The sequence below is a fragment of the Prosopis cineraria genome, unplaced genomic scaffold (genome assembly GCF_029017545.1).
Source record: "Prosopis cineraria cultivar Desert tree isolate PC_DT_omini unplaced genomic scaffold, ASM2901754v1 PC1, whole genome shotgun sequence".
NCBI classification, from domain to species: Eukaryota; Viridiplantae; Streptophyta; class Magnoliopsida; order Fabales; family Fabaceae; genus Prosopis; species Prosopis cineraria.
The window spans coordinates 55,029,039-55,054,113 of record NW_026555332.1 but is presented as its reverse complement, the minus strand read 5'-3'; the positions used below and the strand labels follow the sequence as shown (position 1 = coordinate 55,054,113).

At 34.8% G+C, this 25,075-nt stretch overlaps 3 protein-coding genes across 6 annotated transcripts; 1 reads left to right on the top strand and 2 right to left on the bottom strand.

Annotated features, from left to right (window-relative positions):
• Positions 1-6,292: 6,292 nt before the first annotated feature.
• On the top strand, positions 6,293-10,138 carry LOC129305787 (protease Do-like 1, chloroplastic). The gene is made up of 8 exons (XM_054945878.1): positions 6,293-6,813; positions 6,965-7,087; positions 7,480-7,651; positions 7,911-7,948; positions 8,540-8,738; positions 8,850-9,002; positions 9,183-9,317; positions 9,699-10,138. Exons 1-8 carry the CDS (start codon positions 6,383-6,385, stop codon positions 9,774-9,776), a joined length of 1,329 nt encoding a protein of 442 aa, XP_054801853.1. The 5' UTR covers positions 6,293-6,382; the 3' UTR covers positions 9,777-10,138.
• Positions 10,139-11,787: 1,649 nt separating this feature from the next.
• On the bottom strand, positions 11,788-16,355 carry LOC129322560 (carbonic anhydrase, chloroplastic). 4 transcript variants are annotated; one of them, XR_008596263.1, is made up of 10 exons: positions 14,264-14,527; positions 13,610-13,671; positions 13,329-13,478; positions 13,155-13,203; positions 12,935-13,051; positions 12,778-12,831; positions 12,608-12,693; positions 12,406-12,514; positions 12,058-12,309; positions 11,788-11,966 (listed from the first exon to the last, which is right to left on the bottom strand). XR_008596263.1 is itself a non-coding variant. In XM_054968874.1 (10 exons), exons 2-10 carry the CDS (start codon positions 13,660-13,662, stop codon positions 11,925-11,927), a joined length of 819 nt encoding a protein of 272 aa, XP_054824849.1. In that variant the 5' UTR covers positions 13,663-13,671; positions 16,154-16,355; the 3' UTR covers positions 11,788-11,924. The 4 variants fall into 4 exon arrangements, 2 of the variants coding, with proteins under 2 accessions (XP_054824849.1, XP_054824837.1); XR_008596264.1 differs by having other exon boundaries at positions 12,074-12,309; XM_054968874.1 differs by lacking the exon at positions 14,264-14,527 and adding an exon at positions 16,154-16,355 and having other exon boundaries at positions 12,151-12,309.
• Positions 16,356-23,467: 7,112 nt separating this feature from the next.
• LOC129288076 (uncharacterized) lies at positions 23,468-24,716 on the bottom strand. Its single transcript, XM_054924433.1, has one exon. The coding sequence runs from the start codon at positions 24,484-24,486 to the stop codon at positions 23,626-23,628; it is 861 nt and encodes a 286-aa protein (XP_054780408.1). The 5' UTR covers positions 24,487-24,716; the 3' UTR covers positions 23,468-23,625.
• Positions 24,717-25,075: the final 359 nt, after the last annotated feature.

Sequence of the window (25,075 nt, the reverse complement as noted above, 5' to 3'; positions counted from 1 at the left end):
CTCTCTCCCCTTCCTCTCCCTTGTGGCCTCATCTGACTCCCCCTCTGCTCTACTACCTCCCTCCTAAACTAAAACAGTGTGTGTATGTCTAGAGAGAGAGAGCGTGCATGCGTGCATGCAAGATAGAGTTCAACAATGAAGAATACAAGCAAGCAAGATAAAGGACTCTTGAAGGGAGAGAGAAAGCTTGAGAAAGAGGCAACTATGGTAAAAATGAAGAAGAGAGTGTGGGAAGAGAGAAGGAGATGAGATAGAGTGAAGAGACGATGGGAGAGTACAGACAGAGAGATGAGCAAAAGTTGTCCCTGGGGGTGAAAGTAAGGAGTCTCTACTCTTTACTAGTTCTGACAGAACCCAAGCCTGTGGATCTCTCTTCTGAGTCCAGTGCATTTGAAATGGCCTTTCATAGACAATGGAGTGAGTCTAACCAGATTTGTATAGCGATCATCAAGTACACATTTAAAAAGAAAATTATGGACAATATTCCTGAAAAGGATATTGCAGTGAAATATTTGAAAGCTGTTGGTAACAAATATACGAAGCTTAACAAGACTCAAAAGAACTATTATTTATCACTAATTGACAATACTTCATATGACAGAGTTTCTGGTGTTAGGAAGCATATTCTGAAACTTGTTCATTACTACAACGAGCTTAACTAATATGGGATTAATTTGGGTGAAAGTACCTTAGTTTACCATATTCTTCAATCATTGCCATCGGAGTGTGCATTCTTGATGACTTTATACAACTCAAAAGACTGAATGGTTTATTAACTAGATGATATCAATAGTTACTCAAGAAGACGAAGCTATAAAGAAAAATTCATCTCACTCAGTAAACTATGTTTCTTATGGCTCTAGCAGCAAATCTGGAGGGTCATATAAGAAAAAAAAGGAAGAAGCATGAGGCTTTCAACTTTTAAGAAGGATGGTAATACGAATGAGAAGTCGATGAAGAAACCTTGTAAAGGGCTATACAATTATTGCAAGAAACCCAATCACATTAAAGCTAACTGCTTCCAACTGAAGAACAAACAAGAAAGTGAAGGTATAATTCTTCAAACTGTCCCTCTAACTCTAGTTTGTTTTGAATCTAACACCATTAAAACTTTCTTTAACTCATGGTGGCTGGATTCTAACATCACTGTACATATTGTGGATTCTCTACAGGGGCTAAGAAATTAGAAGGCTCCAAGTGAGGCACAGAGGTCGGTCTTTGGCATAGCAAGGAGTAAGGCATTAGTTGAATGCATTGAAACTATTGCTCTATGTTTAAATTCTGGTCATGTTTTAAATTTGAGCAATATTATTTACGTATCTTCTACAAAGAGGAATTTAATTTCAACTTCTGCATTAGATATTTGTGGTTATTCATTCTTCTAAGGAAATGAAAAAATTGATATTCTTTTTTATTTCATTAATGTTGGTTGTGCTTCCTTGATATATGATTTATATCGATTGAATGATTGATTACTCGAACTTCCTAATCTTCAAATCAATGCTGCTATTGGGCATAAATGTTAAAGGCCCGATGATAACTCCTTCATGTTATGGCATCATCATTTGGGTCATATCTCTAGAAAGAGAATGAAGCGTATGGCCAAACAAGGTGAATTATAAGACCTTAATTTCTTAAATTTTAATACTTGTGTTGACTGTATAAAGGGAAAATTCCCTATTAGAGCTGGAATCAAAGGGACAAAGATGTTTAAAAATAGCTTAGACCTAACCCATGATGATATATGTGGACTCATTACACCTCCGGCTATGGGCGATTTCAGATACTTCATTACCTTCACAGATAATTACTCTTGCCATGGATAGACTGAACTCTTGCGTGAAAAGGACGAGTCTCTTAATGCATTCAAGACCTTTAAGATAGCAGTCAAATTGAAACCTAACAACTTGTTCAAATATGTGAGATCTGACAAAAGATGAGAATTTTATTGGAGATATACTGAGACTGGCAGGAACCTTGGGCTATTTGCTTTGTACTTTCAAGAGCATGGCATTGAAGCTCAATATACTATACTTGACACCCCGCAGCAGAATAGGGTTGCAGTAAGGCGAAATCGTACTCTCATGGATATCGTTAGAAGCATGATCAATTATTCCTCACTGTCAGAATTCTTGTAGGGTAATGCACTTAAAACTGCCGTTTATATTTTGAATCAAGTACCTAGCAACTCTATTTTAAAGACTCCATATGAGTTGTATTTTAGAAAGACTCCTGCGCTTAAGCATATACGAGTTTAGGGTTGTAAAGCACAAGTAAAACCCTACAATCCACAATAAATGAAGCTTGATGCTAAAATTGTTGATAGTTTTTTTATTGGCTATTATATCAGATCTTATAGGTATAAGTTTTATTATCTAAATTACACTATTAGGATTATTAAATCTGATTGAGCTTATTTATTTGAAGATTCCTTAGACAGTAGGAGCTCTGTGCCTAGGCATATCAGTTTACGCGACGAAAGCAATATTTTGCCTATGCCTATCATGACAACCTCTCATGTTGAAAGAAATAATATTGTGGATTAGGATGAAGCTGAAGATGAATCACCTTTAGAGGGTGATAGGGATCTGGTTGTTGAACTAAGATGGTCCTAGAGGGTTCACAGGTTTGCTATTCTAAATGATCACATAGTATATTTGCAAGAATTTAATTCAAATGCTATTGATAGTTTAGACTTGATGTATTACTAAAAGGCTATTTCTAGCTTACATTCTTTTAAATGGTTGAAGGCAATGAGTGAAAAAATTGCCTCTATGTATTACAATCATGTATGGGAGCTTATAGAACTACCAAAGGGTTTTAAATTAGTGGGTTACAAGTGGGTCTTTAAAACAAAACGATGAGCTAGAGGTAAAATTGATAGATATGAAGGCAGACTTATAGCTAAAGGCTACAATAAAAAAGAGGGTATTGATTACACAGAGACCTTATCTTTAGTATCCACCAAAGATGCCTTTAGAGTGATAATAGCTTTAGTTGCATAGTTTGATATTGATCTTCACCAAATGGATGTCATGACTGCATTCTTGAATGGCAATTTGTATGAAGAAATCTATATGACATAACCAAATGGTTCGTTGAATCTGGTGAAGAACATCTAGTGTGTAGATTGAAGAGATCCATCTATGAGTTAAAACAGGCCTCTAGGCAGGTATTTGAAGTTTGATGAAGTTATCACTTCGCTCAATTTTGTTGAGAATGTCTCAGATTAGTGTATCTATCAGAAGTTTGATGGAAACAATTTTACCATTCTTATTCTCTATCTCAATGATATCTTATGAGCCAACAATTCAATGGAATTCATCAATGAGATAAAACATCTATTATCTAGCCATTTTGACATAAAGGACATGGGTAAAGCCTGCTTCATTTTTGGGATATAGATTCATCGTGATAGATCTCGTGGCATTCTTAGTTTATCATAGACCACCTATATTGAGCAGGTACTTAAGAAATTCAGAATAGATTCATGTTCTCCTTCACTTGCTCCTATACAAAAAGGTGAACTATTGTCAGAGTTACAGTGTTCCAATGATGATAAGAAAAGGGCTGAAATGAGAAAGATACCATACTCTTTCACTGTTGGTAGCCTTATGTATGTTCAACTATGTACTCGACCAAATATAGCTTTTATCATTAGAGTGCTAGGTCGATACTTAAATGATCTAGGTCTAGATCATTGGAAGGCTGTCAAGAAAGTTATGAGGTATTTTCAAGGTACAAAGAATTATATGTTGACCTACAGAAGGTCAAATTTTCTTGAGGTTATTCGGTATTTTGATTATGACTTTAAGGGATTAGAAGATGTTGAAACTATTAGCTTTTTAGATTCAGATTTTGCCTCCTGTTTGGATGATCATGAATCCACAACCGGCTACATTTTCATGTTATCTGGAGGAGCTATTTTTTGAAAAAGTATGAAACAGATACTTACAGTAGTTTCATTTATGGAAGATGAGTATATTACTTTTTTTTGAGACTATATGTCAAACTATATGGTTGAGGAAGTTGATATATGGCATGCGCTTAATTGAGTCAATATCACGTCCTTTAACCATTTACTGCGATAACAAATCTACAATATATTATGCTAATAACCACAAAAATTTCAGTCCTATAAAGTATTTTGATATCAAACTTATGTTTGTGAAAGAGAAAATTACTGAGTCTGAGACCCGTGTGGTACACATTCCTAGCATACAGATGTTTGCATATCCATTGAGTAAGGGCTTACCTGTAGAAGTTTTTTCAAAATCATGTAACTTGTATGGGTATTGTGAATTCTCTTGATGCTGTGGTTTAGTGGGAGTCTGAGAATCTTTTGTATTGCAATTTCTCTTTAGGCTTTATTTCTTCTGTGAATTATGTTCAGTTCAGTTAGATACGTCTATGTCATTTGTATCCCAATAGGATTCAATGATTATGTCATGGTATGCTATGCATGTCACTTGTTTCTCCATAGAAATCAGTGATTTATAATATTATCTTATTGAATTATGTTGGAATAAAATTTTGTATTTTATTCAGATTATGAGACATTATATAACTTATTTTGCCATAGGATCCAATGATTTTGTGAAGTTTCATTTTCTGAATTTTGTATGTGGCTTGTTTATATAACTTGCTTAATTAATGCAATCCAAGTGGGAGATTGTTGGAATATTTATATGGATTTGCATTAATTAATAAGCTCAAACAGATTAGTCCTTATGATCTTGTGTAGATCGTGATAGGTAAGCCATACAATGGGCAGAGGTCTAACCTACAATCCAATAACCGCCAGTTATTTCCTATCTCTTAATTGATTGAGTCAGAGATAATAGAATATAATTATTTAATTATTTAATAAAGCAGTTACTGTCTGATCCTTATAAATCGATCAGTCAATAACCACTAAACACATGATACATTCTCATCCCACTCTATTAGCTCTACACTCTTTGAAGACTCCAAGGATAGTGGGTTGTGTATCTGTCCATACTCGAGGTAATCGAGGTGTCTCTAATAAGTGATTATGGATTTTTTTAGGTAAACACATATTACTTTATTATATCATATTCGATTATAAATGAATTGAGATAATATATCTAACAGTCACGAGTGTGGAAAAGACATATAGGTGTAGGGAAGAAGAGAGAAGGTGGGAGCAAGCTTGAGAGAGTGCGAAGTTGTGGTGCTGTAAGAGGACTTGAGGAAGCTTAAGAAAGTACGGCTATGAGAAAAATGAAGAAGAAAGTAGAGGAGAGAGGAAAGAGAGAAGGAGATGATGGAGTAAAGAGATGGGGGGAGAATGTAGGTAGAGCCGTCCTGGGGGGTGAAAGTGGGAAGTTGTAGGCACAGAGAAGACATACAAGTGTGGGGAATAAGAGAGAAGAGAGAAGGTAGGAGAAAGCTTAAGAAAGTGTGAAGTTATGGTACTGCTGCAAAAGGACTTAAGAAAGCTTGAAAAAGCGACACTATAGCAAAAATGAAGAAGAGGGTGGGGGAGGAGAGAGGGAAGAGAGAAGGAGATGAGATAGAGTGAAGAGGCGAGGGGTAGTGCATACAAAGAGAAGAGCAAACGTCATCCTTGGGGCTAAAAATGCAAAGTTGCAGGCATGGATAAGAGGAAGAAAAGAGGAGAGAGAGGATGAGAATAAAAAATGTCAAAAAATTGTTGGCCTCATTGATTATAAACTGACATATTTAACTTAAAGGTAATAAGTAATATAATCTTTTTGTGCGCACTTTTAGAATATTTTTAACTCTTAACCCTTTAATATAAGACAAAGCTGAAATGAATATTTTATACCGCTTATTTATTTATTATGACTTAAATTCCTAGAAGACAATGTATTATGAATTTATGATCATTAATTATAAAGAAGAGAAAATTTGAGAATTTAATTTTTAAATAATCTGAAAAATATAATTATCATTTCCTAATAAATATGAAATTGATTAAGTTTATAACAAGGACAAGAGGGTGTGATACTATAATTGTATTGAGGTAAGTCTTCTATTCATTTTTTCAAAAATATAAATTTATAACTCCCTCAAGGATTAAGATTATTAAATCATTACTTGCTGTCCAATCTTTATCATTTATACATTTTTTTTCCTTCTTTTTTGTCCGAACATTACATTTTTTTCAAGGGGAGTTCAATAATATTATTCAATATCAAAGTACTAATTAATGATTTAATATTAATAATTAATATTATTATTATCATTATTATGGGAAGTTAAACTTAAAGTCCGCCACACACTTGGGTGGGGGAAAAAAATTAAAACAGACTCCGTCACATTCACACACGACTCCAAGTCAGCTCAATCCATAGGCGCTTGAGCGGGGCAGGCGGCTTCTGCTGTCCAGACAGAAATGACGACCGCCACTTCTCCGGTGGTTTCCACATTGTTCCACCACACTCACCCGCTGAAGAAGAAGCCGTCGCCTTATCTCCCCAAATCCCTTGGTCTCCATTCCCACAGAGCCGTTCTCCCTCCTTATCATTCCCTCTCTCTCCTCCGCCTCTCTTTCCTTCCAAACTCTCGCGGCCCTCCTACCAATACTCCCACTTGTTTTCTCAACCTCGGCCCCATCAAAACCTCCCTTTCATCGGCTTTCGATTCTCTCCTCCTTCTCTGCACTTCGCTGGCTTTATCTTCTGCCCTATTTCTTGCAGATGTTGATCCCGCCTCCGCTTTCGTGGTCACTACGCCCAGGAAATTGCAGACCGATGAGCTCGCCACCGTACGTCTCTTTCAAGAGAACACCCCCTCTGTTGTTTACATAACCAACCTTGCTGTCAGGTGGGCGTAATCGCTAAAAAGAATTCATTTTCCTCCACATAATGTTATTCATTTATTTGTTCTCGTTATTTTTGAAGATGTGCTTTTCTTTTTAAACCCTTTTTAACCCTGGGTTATAATGTTTCTGAGAAGTTGTATGATGTTGATTTAGGCAGGATGCGTTTACGTTGGACGTGTTGGAGGTTCCGCAGGGCTCTGGGTCTGGCTTTGTTTGGGACAAAGAAGGTCATATTGTAACCAATTATCACGTCATCCGCGGCGCTTCTGATCTCAGGTTGGCTAATTTTGAATATTTTCATGAAGTTAATCTGTATCACTTGAAATTGCACTTTAAACTAATTGTTAAAGATAAGATCTGTTGATCCGGCCCTATATGTCTGACATTGAGTTATATATGATGCCAGGAAGTTTCTAAGCCTATAAGTTATGCAGCCATGAGTGTACAGATTCTGCATTAAAACGTTTACCTAAGCAAAAAATCAGGGAGCTCAAAAGGATATATTTTTAGCAGCTCCTTCACGTTCATTTGCATTTAGTTAGATGTGTGATATGTTGGATTTCTTCGACTTGAACCCTTTGATCAGAATATAGATCCACATGTTAAGGTGGTTCAAAATGTACAAGGATATTTCCATCTCCTACTAAAATTATGCTAGTTATGTGCAGGGTCACGCTTGCTGACCAGTCTACTTATGACGCAAAAGTTGTTGGATTTGACCAAGACAAGGATGTGGCCGTCTTGCGTGTTGATGCACCTAGAGACAAACTCAGACCTATACCTATAGGTATTTCTGCTGACTTACTTGTTGGTCAGAAGGTGTATGCTATTGGAAACCCGGTGAGAACTAATGACACTTTCATACAGAATTATTCATGTGGTTTTTATGCATTATTGATTGAATTGTTCTTCTTCAATTATGCATATGGTCAATTATGTGGTTTATATAGCCAAAGGAAATGTAAAAAAATCTTATGAAAAGTAATAGCCTCTGATGATTGTTACTATATGGTTCATTGGGCGTTTGATCTTGTAATTGATGCTTTTCTCGATAATGAACTAAACTGATCGGCCAATGTGACATTTTATCTTTGTGCAGTTTGGACTTGACCATACTCTTACAACCGGTGTAATCAGGTATAAAACCAACGTAGTGAAACTACAATTGATGCAGCGGACTCTTCTTATATTCATTTCCGTGCTCCTTAGCTCTATTCAACCAAATTGCAAATTTTATTTTAGAGCACTGAGGCAGATGTAAGAAAGATTTGAGTTGTCATTTATCACATTATTAATGCTGGTGTCTGTGTTGTGTGACAATTAAGTTAATAGAAAAGTGGTAGGCCTCCTGGATTTATTGTCATAACCCACTGATAATATTATTCGAAGGTAATATGGTTAAGAGGGAGAAGAAAGAGGTTTCACAAGTAGACAAAAAAGTTTTGCTAGACAAGGGAGAGAGGGGTGGGGAGAGCAATTTAGCTAAAGAAGCTGCTTGGATGAAAATGGATGCTTATCCCTATAAATTGAAGATACTTCATGCAACTATACTTTTTCCTCTTTTCCTGAAACTTCAACTTTCATGGCAAGGCATGTCAAATGGGAAATAGAGTTTAATTTTCAGATTTAAGCATCATATATATATATATATAACGTGATGTTACTTTTGTTAATCCTTTTATCCCTCTTCTGTATTGATTGCGTTACTAATCTATTAATTCTCAACAGTGGACTTCGTCGAGAAATTAGTTCTGCTGCTACTGGTCGTCCAATTCAAGATGTTATACAGACAGATGCTGCAATCAATCCTGGTAACAGTGGAGGGCCACTCTTGGATAGTTCTGGAAACCTCATCGGGATAAATACAGCTATATATTCCCCATCAGGCGCGTCCTCGGGTGTTGGATTTTCTATTCCAGTGGATACTGTGAGCTCTTACTTAGACATCAGATTATATAGTATTTAACCTTTGGCCAGCCATATGGCTCTGTTTACTCATGCTCTTATAGCCTACACGCTTCTTATATTACATATCTAGGTAAATGGAATTGTTGACCAATTGGTGAAGTTCGGAAAGGTCACAAGACCTGTTTTGGGAATTAAGTTTGCACCGGATCAATCTGTGGAGCAGTTGGGTGTTAGTGGAGTACTTGTCTTAGATGCTCCTGCCAATGGCCCAGCGGGAAAAGCAGTATGCTTATTCTTACATTAAGCCTCATTTGCTATGTTTCTTGAATGTGGTTCTACTTACTAATACTATCACTCATTTTAAGTGCTTCATAGCTTGAATTTGCATTCATGGTTACAAGTTTCAACTTTTTGAGGCGTAGGAATTATGCTGACAGAGCTTGTCAAAATTAATGTTTTGTAGGGCTTGCTGCCAACAAAACGAGATTCATATGGCAGGCTTATTTTAGGTGACATCATAACGTCTGTGAATGGTAAAAAGGTTACTAACGGAAGTGATTTGTACAGAATTCTTGACCAGTGTAAAGTGGGTGATACGGTACGTCTCTGGTGTTTCCTCTATTGACCTCGTAGATTTTCATAGGACCATGCGTATCTCAAGCCTATCTGAATAATTATCCAAAAGGATTTCTTTTTGTGGGGGAAAACAGAATAGGATTCTACCAGATTCTGGACAGTTGTACTAGAAAGTACAAGTTAATTCTAGGAGGAAGGAGCCTAAACATCACCATGATCTCTATTCTTAGTCCGTTTGGATTAGCTGGTTCGTTTCTTAGTAATATTCCCAGTTTAATATGTCCGAATTTTGGAAATATATTTTAGGTAAAAGTTAGAACCGAAGCGATCTCTAGTTGGCGGTGATTTACGGTGTTGTGGTAGTATATTGGTGCAATAACTGTTTTATGTTGGTTGGTTTCAGGTGACGGTGGAGGTATTGCGAGGTGACCACAAGGAGAAGATCCCTGTCGTTCTTGAGCCAAAGCCTGATGAATCATAATGATACGCCTCTCACCATGTATATACAATACACTCAGGTCCTAAAACACCTGCCAGGGAATGCTGCGATTTTATGTGTTTTCTGGGTTGTTTCCTGACGTAAGGTCCAGCTGTACATATGTATTCTATTTCTGCCAAAACTAATCATCCTTAAATTTTGAATTCTTAAAGTGTGCAAAAAAAAAAAAAACAACTGACCACATCTATGTTTAAGAGAGGCAAGGGGAGTATGAAAGCATGTTATGGATCTCTAATTAGGGGGGAAGGGAAACTAAGCATTTTTTAAACATGTGCACGGACTTTTCTCACTTGAATTGGATGATTATTATTAGTCCAAACTAATCTGAATTAAGTTGAATAGAACTCTCTTGGTGTGGTGAGTTATACTACTAAGTATTTAACGGATGCATTCTTTCAATGTATCTTTCTTACCGGTCAATGAAGATTAAGCAATTTGTGCTACCTCCCGGAATAATTGGGGGTGATTTTGGACTCTCTCTCTCTCTGTTTTTTTTTTTTTTTTATTAAGTGGTTTGGTCTATTTATTTTCATGGATGTCTTTTTTGATTAAGTCTAATGGATTCGAGCCCATTCAGCCAAGGCTAGGAAATTGGGCCATGCTGATCCAACTGTGACTGAAAGGCACCTGAGGATATGTGATTGTTAGATTGTTGGAGGAGAGAGGAAGAATAGTGGATCATAATATAGGAGATTGGACGGCGCCGATCAAGAATTAGGGAGGAATTGGGGGCCTGTTCAAAAATTGTTCCAGTTTAACTAGTAATTTTGAGTTTGAACTCTAAGAATATAGTAGTTGCTCTAGGAATATAGGAAAGCTTCTGCCTTAATGGGTCTCAGCTTGTCTTGATTCAGATTAGTTGAAGTCATTAGCTTTTAGATATCAGATGGTTGCACCCAAAAAAAAAAAAAAGATTAAACCGATAAAAAGTGATTAACCAATCTGTTTACATTCTTTTAATTTAAAATATATTCCTAATTTATGTTTTATACATTCCTATATCTCACAAGTATAGAGAACAAATAATGAGAAAATATAGAAGCATGTGTATATATGTTCTAAAAGTATAAACTACAAAATAAGTGTTTGCATTATAGTTTATGGATATTTTATATCTCATAATTATTTTGTTTTTTATTTTTAACATTATAAAAATATGATTTATTTTAAAAATCATATTTTCAATTCTGATCTTTACTTGCATTATTTTTTCTCTAATTTTATTATTATTTATTTGAAATCAATTTTTTTACATTTTTTATGATACAGAAATATATAATTAAGATATACTTCTTCCGTTTAAAAATATAAAGTATTTTTTAAAAAGTTAAATATTAAAAAATGGAAAATATTTTTAGTGTTGTAAAATGTAATCATTATATATATATATTTTTTAAAACTGTTTTTAATAAATAAATTACTTTATATTTATTTTAAAATAAAATATTTTATTAAATAAGGATAAATATAAAAAAAAATAATGAGTTAAAAATGCAATATAAAGAGATGGAGTATTAATTTTAGTATTACTAGGTGAATCGCAAGATTGGACTGCAGATATAATACAAATCCGCAGTAAATTTTCATCATGTACAGGTTTTTGTGGCTTATCAACGTTAGTTTTCCACTCGGGTCTAACCAGGGATTGTCGTGTGGCTCACCACTTGGCAGTGTTTGACCCTTAAAGATGATGTCTAATCTCTTTATTCATCTGCAAGTCACTCGCAGGATCCAGGTCCCCTCGAAATCTGAAAAACACTCATCACTTCCCTTCGCTTAAGATTTTCTCTAGCTTTCACGGCCTATATCTAAACATTAATCGTCAGCCCGAAAGCCGTGCTTTTTGTGTTCTTTTTATCGTTACCCTTTTAATGTTTGCGCTTCCTCGTCTCTCGTGAATGTTTCCGCATTCTAATTTACATAAAATTGCTGGTTTTTTTATTGGCAGGTGGTTAAGGAGCTGACCGATCGAACACTAGAACGAAGCCAGAAATAATGAACATTTTGTGGTCTCATAATTTAAGGGAAAAAAAAGAAAGTATTGTCTACTACACAAACCCAGTTCAGAGTGTCATATAAAGTGTATACGAAGAAGGTAGGTAGTAGCACTCTTCATAGCAAACACGACCTCTAATATAGCTTCCAATGCAGAATGGTGGCCACATCTTTTACCTAAACAAAGAACACAAATGCACGAAAAGGAACGTTATAAATGGAGAATCTCCATCTTCTTTTATTAATTACAAAACATTTTTTAACTCACAAGAGGGGGTAGTTACAAGAGAGAAGACAACTAGTTAGGGAACCAAGATGAGCAGGACTCATTGGTAATATATTAATGGTTGTTGGTTCATACGGAGAAGGAAGAAGAAAGGCCAAATTGAAGGCCCCACAGCTCAAAAGATCCTTTCACAAAGTCGTAGTATCCTCCTTTCAGTGCCAGTGTCTTGTTCACCAACCCCTCTCTCACAAATGGATATGTCAGCAGATTCCCCAGTGAAACATTCACAGCTTCCTGCAAATTAAATAAATATACCCACCACATTAATTATTTCCAAAACCATCTCACTTCTTTTCTTATTTGCAATCAAATCCAAAAACTGTGTCACACCTTCTCACAGTGTGTGCACAACTCAGGGAATGGTGCGCCTCCATGAACTGCTTTCACTCTTGCCTTTGCAGGCAAACCAATCTTGACCCAGTCCTCTATGAAGTCAGTGCTGCACATCACCAATCGCAGAAGCAGAAGACCCCCATTTAATATAACTGTGATGGATATGTTAGATTTGTTCATTTCAGACAAATTTACTTACCTGGGAACGGCTCCATTATCTGGGATGGACATGAGCCCCTTAATACCACCACAAGCACTGTGGCCAATCACCACAATGTTCTCCACCTATTCCAAAAATCCTCTGTTATTTTGGTCAGTTCAGATCAAACCCGCTAAATGTTTTCGAGTTTTGTGTGGGAATTGGCATACCTTGAGATGCAGGACAGCGTACTCAATGGCAGCCCCAACTCCAGAATATCTTGTCTGTTGCAGCACAGTAAGATCGGACGAAAAGAAAGTTCAAGTTTGTTCTCGTACTTTAAAGTAGAAAAAATTTAAAGCAGCACTGGTTTTACTATTAAGGGACCTGATCGTATGGCGGGACCAAGTTAGCAACATTTCTGACCACAAAAGCCTCCCCAGGTTGAAAATCTAGCACGTGAGATGGGCACACCCTTGAGTCTGAGCAAGCAAATACCATGAACTGCAAGTGCAACATGCAATAAAACAAAATCAAGCTTCAAGAAAAAAGATTTCTGTCTAAATCCAAAAGTTTATTTCATAATCCTTCGATAGTAAGATCATACCTTGGGGCTCTGTCCTTTGGCAAGTTCACCGTACAGAGCAGGGTTCTTCCTGTGGAAGATGGCAATGGGAAACGGATACAGTAAGAAAGGCTTGAGGTGAAAGAAACGGAAAAAAAGACAAACTCTCAGACGTAATTAATTATTGAAGTGGTTCATTAGGGAGGGGTGACTAACTCGTATTTCTCTCTCTTGAAGTAAATAAAACCAGCTTTGATCCTCTCGACAGCTTCGGATGATGCGATGCCTTCAGATGTTGGTGTCCCCAGCTGAGCTGTTATTTGTTCCACTTTCGCAGCAGCTGTGGGTTTCAACTCGCCCTTCACCCTGCATATCAAACATATGTATACATGTAATGTTACTGAAATGAAATTGCAGGTTCTATAGTTATTATATATGTTTTAGGTTTGGTTGTATTCCAGCAAATACATCTAAGAGAGAATATGTGCCATTATTACTTGAGCAGTTTCTCGAGTTCTACAATAGCTTCCTCGTATGAATCCTTCCCCATGTCCTCGTTCTGTTAAAAAACCCCCCAAACAAAAACAAATGTCAGTTGACATATGTAGCTGATGCTATACAGACATGATCGACAACATTATTAAATAATAACTTAAGGCTTCTCTGTTATTCTATTATGTGGTACATGGAAATGTGGAGTGGTTGTTCTATTCTATTCTATTACTTGTATGAAAAGAGAATTGAACATTTTGATGCTGACTGACGACTCAAAGAAGGGTTTGAACAAATGAGTGCGACGCATACGTCACCGGAACCTAACAACACTACCAACGTGGAGGAGGATGACAAACAAACAAAAGTTGTCCACGTGCAAAACTCGCCAATTTCACACCAACTTCAAGTTAAAAATCTATTAATGATTGTGTTAAGTTATCAAATTAACTCTATCCTTGGAGATATAGTCACATGAACTCGAAAAGAATTTGATCTTTATATATCTCAGCTGCCAAGCACTTGCTTGCACACAGACACAGGCTTAGTAATTCAAAATAGACAGATGTACAATGTAGACAAAAACAGTGAAGAGCATTACGGGACATGACTGCAATAATGCATTATGCTTGAGGATGCAAATAGAGAGTGAGAGATACCAGAGTGGGGGTGATGAGAGGACTAGGGGCAGCAAAGACAGGCCTGTTTTGAATGAGAGAAGGGATAGAGGAAGAGGAGGAGGAGGAAGAGGAAGGAGGAGGAGAGGCAAGCCTTGCAGAGAGAGTGGAGGGTCGTAATGCGGGAGTGGTGAGAGAGGTCTTAGAGGGAGAGAAAGAGGAGAGGCAGCAGCCACTGATGGAAGAAGCAGTCGACATTGTGCAAACACAAATATTCTAGAAATGGAGCCTCTCTTACATATAATAATAAGCCACCATGCATGCCCACTGCTATATCTATCTAACTGTTCCTTTGAAGAATTGCAGATAATGAAAGCGAAAGCCATGCAAACCTCAGCTTCATTCTGTATATCCTTCAGGATTAGGTTCCCAACCTTCACCACAGATCTCATGGGTGTTATTCATCCATGTCTTTTATCAGCTGAGCCCCATTCCGCGATGAAGATATTATTTATATGACCTTGAATTTTATAAGCATTTTTCCGCATATACTAATGTTTATAAGTTTCTTCTTGTTAGTTGAAGACACAGCAGGTGGATGCGACGCAACCCTTTCGCGCTCGCAATGACGGGTTGCCACGTTGCTCTGCTTCTATCCACTTGTGCCCCATCTCATTGGAACCATTTGTTATGTACTGTAATGTAATGCACTCAAGCTTCATACTTTATTTCAATTTTGCCTTTCATTGAAATCAATGTCCACAATGAAGTCCCTATTAGAATGAGCAACAAATGAAGGAGGGGTAGGATTGAAAAAAATATATAAACATTGCACCTTTGTTCTATATTTTAGATTAAGTAGGGAGGAGGTTTTTTGTCCTATGTATAATTAAGACTGGGATAAGTAATTCCGTAATATTTCATACCCAGTCCATTTACTAGAATGAGATATATTTGTGAAGTTTTTATGTTTAAATTTATAAGATATTTTGTGAAATATTAAGAGTAATTAATTGCTTATCTTAAAAATGCATGGCTCATTTTCGTCAAGAGTTTTATAACTTGCTAGTTAAAGATTCCCAAGTAAAAAAACCTTGCATTAATCCAAACATGATGTATTTAGAAGACTTGCCTCCAAAATTTGTTCCTTTCTATAGCATTAACATGTTGCAACGGAAGCAAGGGCAGTGTCATACAATAACAACAGCCATTCACGTTTTTTTTTTTTTAAAAAAAAAGGCTAAGGCACTATTATATATATGTGTATATATATCGATGGGTGGACATGTGATGGGAGCGAGAAGAGCACTCGAGTTGAAGATAAAGCCCTACCCTTCAACCATAGAATTTGTTTGTGGTTCTCTTTCTAGATCGTTCGTGGCATACCTTCTCTCCCCTGTTTGTATCAAATTATATAAATATCCTCAAGGATTAGACTGTCATCACTTATTATCATTACTCCCTCCACTACTAAATATGTAAAACATCAATTTACTTTATTAATTTATATTTTTTTTCTGAACTATCTATCATTATTAATTGCACATGTTAAAGGAAATTTTTACAGATGGGTAGTTTTCCAACGCAAATCATTAAAGGAGTTGTTTTAAGAAAATCTCAATACACATTTTTTTCATAAATAATTTATTGATGCAATTGATTTCTTTAATCTCTGTACAAATTAGTTATGTAGTTCTTATATTTATTAACACCGGAGGGAGTGTTATGTCTCTAATTAAAACATAATGAACATGCAACTTATAAAAAGATTTACACTATATATTATGATTATTGTTTACAAAACCATGCATCTGTCTTGTTTTGACTTAATATATCGAAAGAATGTGTTTTTTTTTTTTAATCATAAGAATGATTAAAAAAAATAGAAGAACAGAAGAAAGAACGAACGGCTACTTTAATTTGAGTTTGTACCTTTTGTGTCGTCGGGCTTCATGTACAAGAGCTTCACCGGGCGCAGACTTCTCAAACACCTCATATATACATATCCCACATCTCGTGTTTTGTCCCAGCAAGAGGAATACGAATACAAATTTCTCGCAAAGGAAGAACCGAACCAAACCTTCCTTCTAAACTCCATCAGAGTCTGATCAACTCAGAACTTCTTTGCCATACTCTTGTTTACCCTCTTCCCTTCGAGACACAAGGAGTATTTTCTGTCAGTATAACAAAGAGGATGTGCTTGCACCAAACAACACTCGAGATCATAATGAAGGTTTTGTGAGAGAAAGCAAGACTTTACCAGAAAAGGGGAAGAAGAAGCAGTGGACTTGGCAGCGAAGCTTTGAGGTCGTCGCCACCACAGCGCATGCAAAAACGTGAGATCCTGAGAGGGAGAGGACTTCAAAAACTGCAATGAAGAACAAGTAGCGTGTGATCATCACCAAATTTGGTGGTTAATTGTGTACATGAGGGAAGCGTAAGTCCCTCTCTGCATGTGAAACAATGTCGACATTTTAGAACTATAATGAGCAAACCATGTCAACATATTCTTTGTCTTTGCTTTTCTCTTACACTCATAACGCTTCTTTTAATTAAATAAAACATCCCATGTAAAATGTCAGCACAAAGAGGATAGTCGTAGTTGAGATTTGAGATAGAGGCATGACAACATGGTGGAAGACGGGCACGTCTTCGGTGCTCATCCATCAAATAAAATCTGAGCCCAGATTTTTATTTAATTTTTAATTTAAATTTAAATTTATCAAAATAAAAATTTATAATTTTTTTATAAATAGGTTTGTCATCAATTTGGATCGTATGATTTAATTTAAATGATTTAATTTAATATTATAACTTCTTAAATTAACTATCTACATGCTCTGAACAGTCCATATTCGATATTAAATGTTTATCTACAAAGTTTAAATTTAAAATTTTTATTTTTTATTTGATGAATACAATATTAAAAAATAAAATATAAAATTTTTTAATTATAAATTTTTAAAAATATTTTTTTAAAAATTACAAATTAAAAATTTTAAATCAAAATTGTATAAAATATATCTGAATAGTCGATATATAAAAATATTAAAAATTTAATATTAAATTAGACTTTTTAAATTAAATATAAACTAGATTCGTCAAAAAATATTTATTAAATTTTTTTTATAATTTTTATAAATTTTTATTTTTAAAAATATAAAATAAAAATATTAAATTATTTTCTCAAATCTGGACCATCCAGATTAAAAATCTGGATGGTCGGTGCTCATCAGCCCAAGATGGTTCCGGTGGAAGACATTACTACAATTAAATTCATGTCTCTCTATATATGCGCTTTTTTGATATGTTAACGTTGTTGTCAATCTGTCATCTATACAGTAAGCATCTGAATTTTTCTCCAGGGACAGCAGAAAGGACTGTGATGCATTTGTCATGAAATTTAACAAGTTATATTATTTATAAATTATAAAGTATAATTTATTTTTCGGGTAAGAAAAAATGTATGTTTGCGCATGTTTAAACAAGGGCCTCGCCCCGGGCCCAATATACTCATGGGTTTGTCAGTTATTACTTACGGGCTTTTAACTTTCCCTTAGCCCACTCCGTCACGTATAGTTAAGCTACTGCGGAAAATTATTTTTGTATGAATAAAAACTATGGGAAAACGAATTGTTTTGGTCTTGGATCACCGGAAAAAAAAGAAAAAACTAGGGAAAAATTATTATGAAAAATATTCAAGGAATAATATCTGCTATGAAGAATCCAAGAGTCCGTGGGAGAAACTCATTTTTTAATATGTTAATAGAAGGCAAAGTCTAAAGTCCAAAATACTCTCTGATTTTTTGAGTAAAAGTAAATGTGATAAAACACAATATTTCCTTTTTTGCCAATTTTTCAGCAGACTATTAATCCAATTTTCTTTCGTCTCTTTATAAATATGTCGAATTCATCCTTCTTATTTATATAATGGTAAGCACGTTATTTTCAAACTCGCTTGATTTAAAAAGAGTTATAGTATTAAATATGATTGACTTGCTCATAGCAAGACGCCCAGTCTAACAAAAATAGTGATACTTGTATAAATTTATATTAGCACTGTTATCGTGAGAGATAAATAATGAAAACTTTATATTTCATGGTTATGCAGCCAAGTAAATATCATCATGAATTCATCGTAGAGTCGTATTTGCCATGAGTATGGTGGCCCTGGCTCCTTTCTCGCTGACTACAAGCAAGGTGACCACCAAAAACAATTTTATAAACCTCGAGTTAGAGATCATAAGAATAGTAATGATAATAACGAACATCATGATTCTTGTCTATAATAAATTATTTTTTATTAATTGATTTGAAATCTATTATAGATTTTTGTAAATTTTTGCTATAAAAATTTTTAAGTATCTTTTATTAATTTTATCGAGTGATAGAAAAAAATTATAAATAATTAACTTATAATTCACGACTAACTTTTATAAATTTTTAACTAATATTATAAATAATTTTAAGTATATTGTATAAATTTCTCGAATAATTTATCTATATATTGAAAGTAAAAAAAGTTATAAGTAATTGGTTTACAATTCACAACTGATTTTTATAAATTTTTAAATAATGTTACTTTTTACAAATCACAACTGACTCTCATAAATTTTCAAATAATGTTACTTTCTACAAATAATTTTAAATATATTTTTTAATTTCTCACATGATTTATTTGTATATTAGTAATAAAAAAATTGAGATTCAATGATTTACAACTTATTTTCATAAATTTTTAACTAACATTACAAATAATCACAAATATTTTTTGTCAATTTTTCAACTGACCATTCATATTTTTTTAATCATAAGCAAGGGGTTATTAATATTTTAATAATTAAATGCTTGTAATTGTCATTAATGAAAGGTATAATTAATTAATTGTCATTGAATTTTTATAACTATTTCAATCATCATGGTATATAAACAAATCAAGGTCAACACCTACTCAAATTTTCCTAAAGTGCTCTTTACTTATTTAATATGAATTTATCTTAAACCATTATCCGATACTATTAACAAAATCAAAGATCTTACTATAAAAGATTGATGATAACTTTCAATTATACTTTTAAAGAAGTGAACAATTGGCTTGCAAATCAGGTTTCGAACATAAATTTAAATTTTATAATTCTTGTTATTCTGCCTTTTGATTATGAAAATCTTTTAACCTGTAACATGACTTAATTGCTATACCTTTCATTATTTATTGTGTCTTCTTTATCAAAAAAAAGAAGAAGAAGAAGAAGAACATATAAACAAACAAAGGCACAGATCCAACAATTACGCTGTGTGTGTGTGTGTGTGAATTAAATACTGTCACAGGCAGTAACCGATGCACAATTTCACCGTTCTTGGAATTTTTTTTTTTATCCAGTTTGTAAAAAAATGAAAAAATTAGCTTTGGCCTCCATATTTTAGGTAATTTTCAATTGTGGCCCCATGTATGTGTTTCTAGATTCGTGACGGACTATATGACATATGCAATTGTTTTTTTTTTTTCCTGTATAAAAAAATATGTGCTAAATGCATGATCATGAGAAAATGACTAGAACGCTCAACGCCAGTGAAAATGATTAACATATACATTCAGACTCATAGAATGTCACAGGAAAAATAGTAAGAAGTGTGATTTTATTTGATATTAGAAAGTCCATACCATTGATAATCGTATTATAAATCGAATCCAATGTATTTTAAAGCCAGGCTATTACAATTTTTTTTTTTTTTGCCAACAACACGGCAGGGGTAAGAAAAATCACGGATTTTTTAAAATGACTTAATAAACAAAATTACCATAACTCGAAAAAAGAAAACAAAACCATCTGCGACACTGACAGTAAAAATGTACAAATAGGTGCATGCATCTCCTCACCGAGAGTTGACATACAACCTTTTTTTTTGGCCAACTGGTTTGTCATAAAATTTGCAAGGTGTTATATTTGGACAAAATTTACAATAAAAATAATTGCCAGCATTAAAAGATAAACGCCTTTATTTTGTTGGAACTTACAGACATGTTCCATCTGGTACTGTATAAACAGTTATTTTCTATGAGAAGTTGATATTCATTCAATTCAAAAATAGAAGTCTTTTTTTTTAAGCCAGGTGTTAAAAAATATAGAATATCTTTAATTTTTCAATACATAATTAATGAGTTTTTTTCAAATATTCTTAATAAATAAATTATTCAACCTGACATTTTATTAAATAAGGATAGATATCAAAAAATAATGCCAATTTAAATACAATTAACTAGCAAATTAAACGTGTGGTTCAATTAAAAATATTTAAATTTTTTTAGATGGAGAGAAGATCCCATTTATGAATCATTTTGCATAATGGAAAAGTGACTCACTCAATGTTTCTAAAAGAATTTATTTTTTTCACAATTTTTTTATAAATAGTCAAGTAGAGTAGAAGAAAAAGTTATATATGGGAGAGACGTCGTTTTTATTTATTTATTTTTTATTAAAAGAGAGGAGTTGTTTTTAAATAGCATATTTAATAAAAGTAAATTAAATTAGAAATTTCTGACATTTTTAAAACAAAAACACTAATTTAACTACATCTCCTTTATTTACAATAAACTTGTTAAAAATAATTTATGCAAAATTAAGCTAGAAACACAAAAATAGAGTTTCCTCTAAATTTCTTGACTTTGACACTAAGGGCCCGTTTGGCATGATGGAATTAAGAGGGTGAAAATGAATTTGAAATTGGAATTGAAATTAATTTTTTTTATGTTTAATTGGTTGAGATGAGGTTGGATTTGGCTTTCACATGAAAATCATTTCCATCGATTTTGATGGAATTGAGTTCCATCCAAAAAACTTAGTTTTGTAATTTTAGATCTCCTTTTTTATTTTTTACCCTTCCTCTCTCTCTTCCATTTCCACCTTCTCTTGAACAACTGAGACTTCAGCATAATAAAGATTGACCTCCAACATTCAATCTCCAACCTCTGCTATTTAGCCGTTGTCACTTGTGCCATTCCCTTCACTGATGTCGACAGCCTCCTCCCTCACTAATTCCACCTATCTATTTGTCTTCTCATTCATTGAATTGAATGACGGCAGACTTCTCTACAAATGGCAAGGATGAACAAAGGTTTGCGAATCACGAGGATGAACCAAGATCTCCGGCGACCTCCAGCAATTTCATGATCTCGCCTGCTAACAGTGAGTCTTCTTTTTCACAACAATAGCGATGATGAAGGCTATCCATACGATTGAAGAGCAAGGACGATGAAACTAACAATATGGTTCCAGCGACAATCTTCTTCAAGCTAGACTCTGAGCTTCTTTAGCACAGTATCATCATTCAATTTTCTTCCTCTTTTTTGATAAAAGTCTAGTGAAGGTGCTTCATGGCGATTCCTTCTTGAATCTGTGGGTAGGAGCTGTTTTTTTTTATGACAAGATTTTTGATGAGAAGACTGGAGAGGACAAGCCGCTTGCATCTCTTTCGCCGCATGCTTTGTCTTCTTCAAATGTGAGCTACACGATGGTCCTTCGATATATGATGGGGCATTTTTTTTTAGATGAGGGCATTTTAATCTTTTTTTTTTTGTTTTTAAGATTAATGTTGAATAAAAATAATATTTCAATTCCATGAACAAACTAAATATATTTTTAAACTTCATATTCATTTCCATATCCATCAAAATTATTTCCACCGTACCAAATGTGATATAAATCTTTCTCAATTTATTGATTGTGTTGAAGAATTTTAAGACTTTTGATAAAAAAAGAACAATATGACTTTGAAATGTTTAATGACTATCAAACCTCAAAAGTTGAATTACATATAATTCTAAGTATATTTTCTTAATTTTTAAATGGTTTGTTTGTATATTAATAGAAAAAAAAATTAAGATTTAATAATTCATAACTGACTTTCATAAATTTTCAATTGTTGTTGTAAACAGACTAAAGTATCTTTTATTGGGTTTCCAACTAACTTGTTGTATTTTTTTACTTGCAAACAAGAACATGATTTGTTATTAAAATTTTAACAATTATAGTCTATAATTATCATTAACATTCTTATAGAGTCTCTATTTATCATTTTATTTTTTATTATTATTAATTAATTGCCATGAAATTTTTATAACTATTTCGATCGTGATATATATACAAACCAAAATCAATATCTATTTAGATTTTTCAAAGCTCTCTCATTTATTTAATATAATTTCACCCAAAACCATCAATATTGTTGATAAAATTAGGGACCTTATTATAAGAGGCTAGTGATAACTTCCAACCATATTTTTAAAAAAGTAAACAAATGTACTAATTGACTGGTTCGTCAAGCTTCAAGCAAAAGTTTAAACTCCATAATTTTTGTTGTTCTGCCTATTGGTTGTAAAAATCTTTTAAATTTTGATATGACTTAATTGTTATACCTTGCACAGTTAAATAGATAGAGAACAGAAATATAAACAAACAAACGAACAGATCGAACAATTCCGCTGTGTTTGTGCAAATCAAGTACCATTATGGGCACTAACGAATGTGGCGGGAAGTGGGGTTCTTGCCTCCTCCACAATTTCATTGCTCCTTGACTTTTTTTAATTTGTTTATAAAAAATGAAAATATTAGCTTTAGCTCCCCTAATTTCACTACTTCCTTTGCGGTAATGGTTTGAAGAGATGCTATGCTCTGTTGCTTGGTGCGAGTACAGCGGTTGCAAATCAAGACAATTTTCACGGGATTTTGTCCAAAAAACCTCGCACCCATCCATGATTTTGCTGAGGACCTTCATGTTTGGCAACTGCATGAAGTCCATTTTAGTGAGCTGCTTGGTTTGTTTTTCAGCCTTGTTCGGTTTGGTTTTCTAGGTGTCCGTGTTCATGTTTCTGCCTCAATTTTTCAACAGCACTGTCTGGCTGATGAATTTACACCTTCGCCATGGGTTCCTACTAGGGTATGGTATGTCTAATCCTACGGGAGATTTCAACTGGAGTTGACAAAGAATCAACTCAACGTTTTGCTCGCTGGTTTTATTTGTTATGCTAATTAGCTTTTGGAGTGGTTATTCTTGCTATACGTGCGAGCTGGCGTTACTTGTTTGTACTTGGTCAGTCTTTATTTTCTGTTCCTTTATTTTCTGTCGTCCATTGCACTTTGTTTTTCTGTCGTCTTCATCGTTGTTGGGCCACTTGTTTGCAATCGTTTTACCTCTCAATTTGAAGTTTGTCTTATTTAAAAAAAAAAGGGGGACTAAAAGCAACAAAAATCCTGAACATCCAGCACAATCTATATATGCTTTCCGCATCGTATGATTCCGTATCAATATGTTTCGAGTTATACAGAACAATTTATGATTCAACACCCATAGAAGGTGGTTAAAATTAAATCCAAAATATTCTAACCTAATCTCGTGTGTCAATAGTTTCAGAATGGAGTAAAGGGCTTGCCCAACCCATGGACGTTTGCAAAGAACCCAACCAAGTCTTGTCTGTAAGGCAAATACGACTTTCTCCTGTCCACTTTCTTCAGCTCTCTGTTTCTCAAGTAGAATGCCTCGTGAGCCGACATCTTCTTCACGATGTCGCCTGAATTCCCCTGTCCCTTGGCCTTCTGTTTTCCGGCAACCTTGCTAATTGACAGACTGCTTCCAGAGCTCCATTGTTCTTTCGAATTCTCTGCTCTCGCCTCCTTCTTTTTCATCGAGGCGGACGGCGTCAGGAACACGAACGACTCTTTCCCGTCGCTGTTGCTCCGCCGAAGCAAATCCAGAAGCTTCCATTTCTTCGACGACGACGACGACGTTCCCGTGGAATTGCTCTTCTCGCATCTGCTAGGCGATGCCTTCGCTGTTTTGGGAGTCCAAACACAGTACGTCCCTGGCGGAATCGACTCCAAATCATCCACATCCGACGAGGAAGACGACGGAGGATCACGATCGGCGAGCGCTGGATCCTCGTCGTCAATCAACAGCTTCCTCATGGAGAATTGAAGAGCTAGCGCATCCTCCTCGGCGTCAGAGGACCGACGGCCGATCACATCGTCCTTCAAGAGGTCCCGATCGAAGACGGGGAAAACAGGGCCCACGCGGCCATCAAAGAAAACCTCATCGGCAGCCTTTCGAAAGGTGACGAATTCGAAGTCGGCAGAGTCGGCAGCAACGGCGTGGTCATGGCGGCGAAATTGCTCGCGGGCAACACGATCGGCAACATCAGCGAGTTTATCGGTGGAATAGCTATTGAAGCTGGGACAGAGGAAGGAATCTTGGGGGTCTTGTTGATTGTGCATAGCTGTGTTGTGTGAGATTGATGAGTGACGGGAGCGTGAAAAGGCGAGGGGAGGGAAAATTGTATTTATAGGAGAAGAATAGGCGTGAAAGTCATTTCAAGGAAAAGCACCGAATAATGAATGGCTGACCAAAGCTATTGTTTAGTGCTTCCATGGCGCTCTTTGATATTTCTGTGTTGCTTCACACGTTTTTATGCACTCGGCCTCGCCTCCAATTCCATGCCTAGCTGCGTGATCCTGAAGTTTTCCTTTCCTTCCCTCTTTACTATTTTTGCTTGCAGTTTCCGAATTTTTGTTTTCGGAAAAATATCATTGTGATAATATGTTGTAGAATTTTAAATTATCAAATTCGTCTGCATTTTGGCTTTCATTTTAAATTTTATGATTAAAAATCTATGGGAAATCCAATCTCTTTCATGCGTTGATTTGAGAGAAAGGGAAACCACAATTAGAAACCTCATGACAATATTAATAATAATTATAAACTCTAAACTATTAAAATTTAAATAACATTATGATACTCATGTGATTAAAAAAATGCAAATATTTAATTAAAAAATTTATTAAATATATTTGAGATTATTTGTAA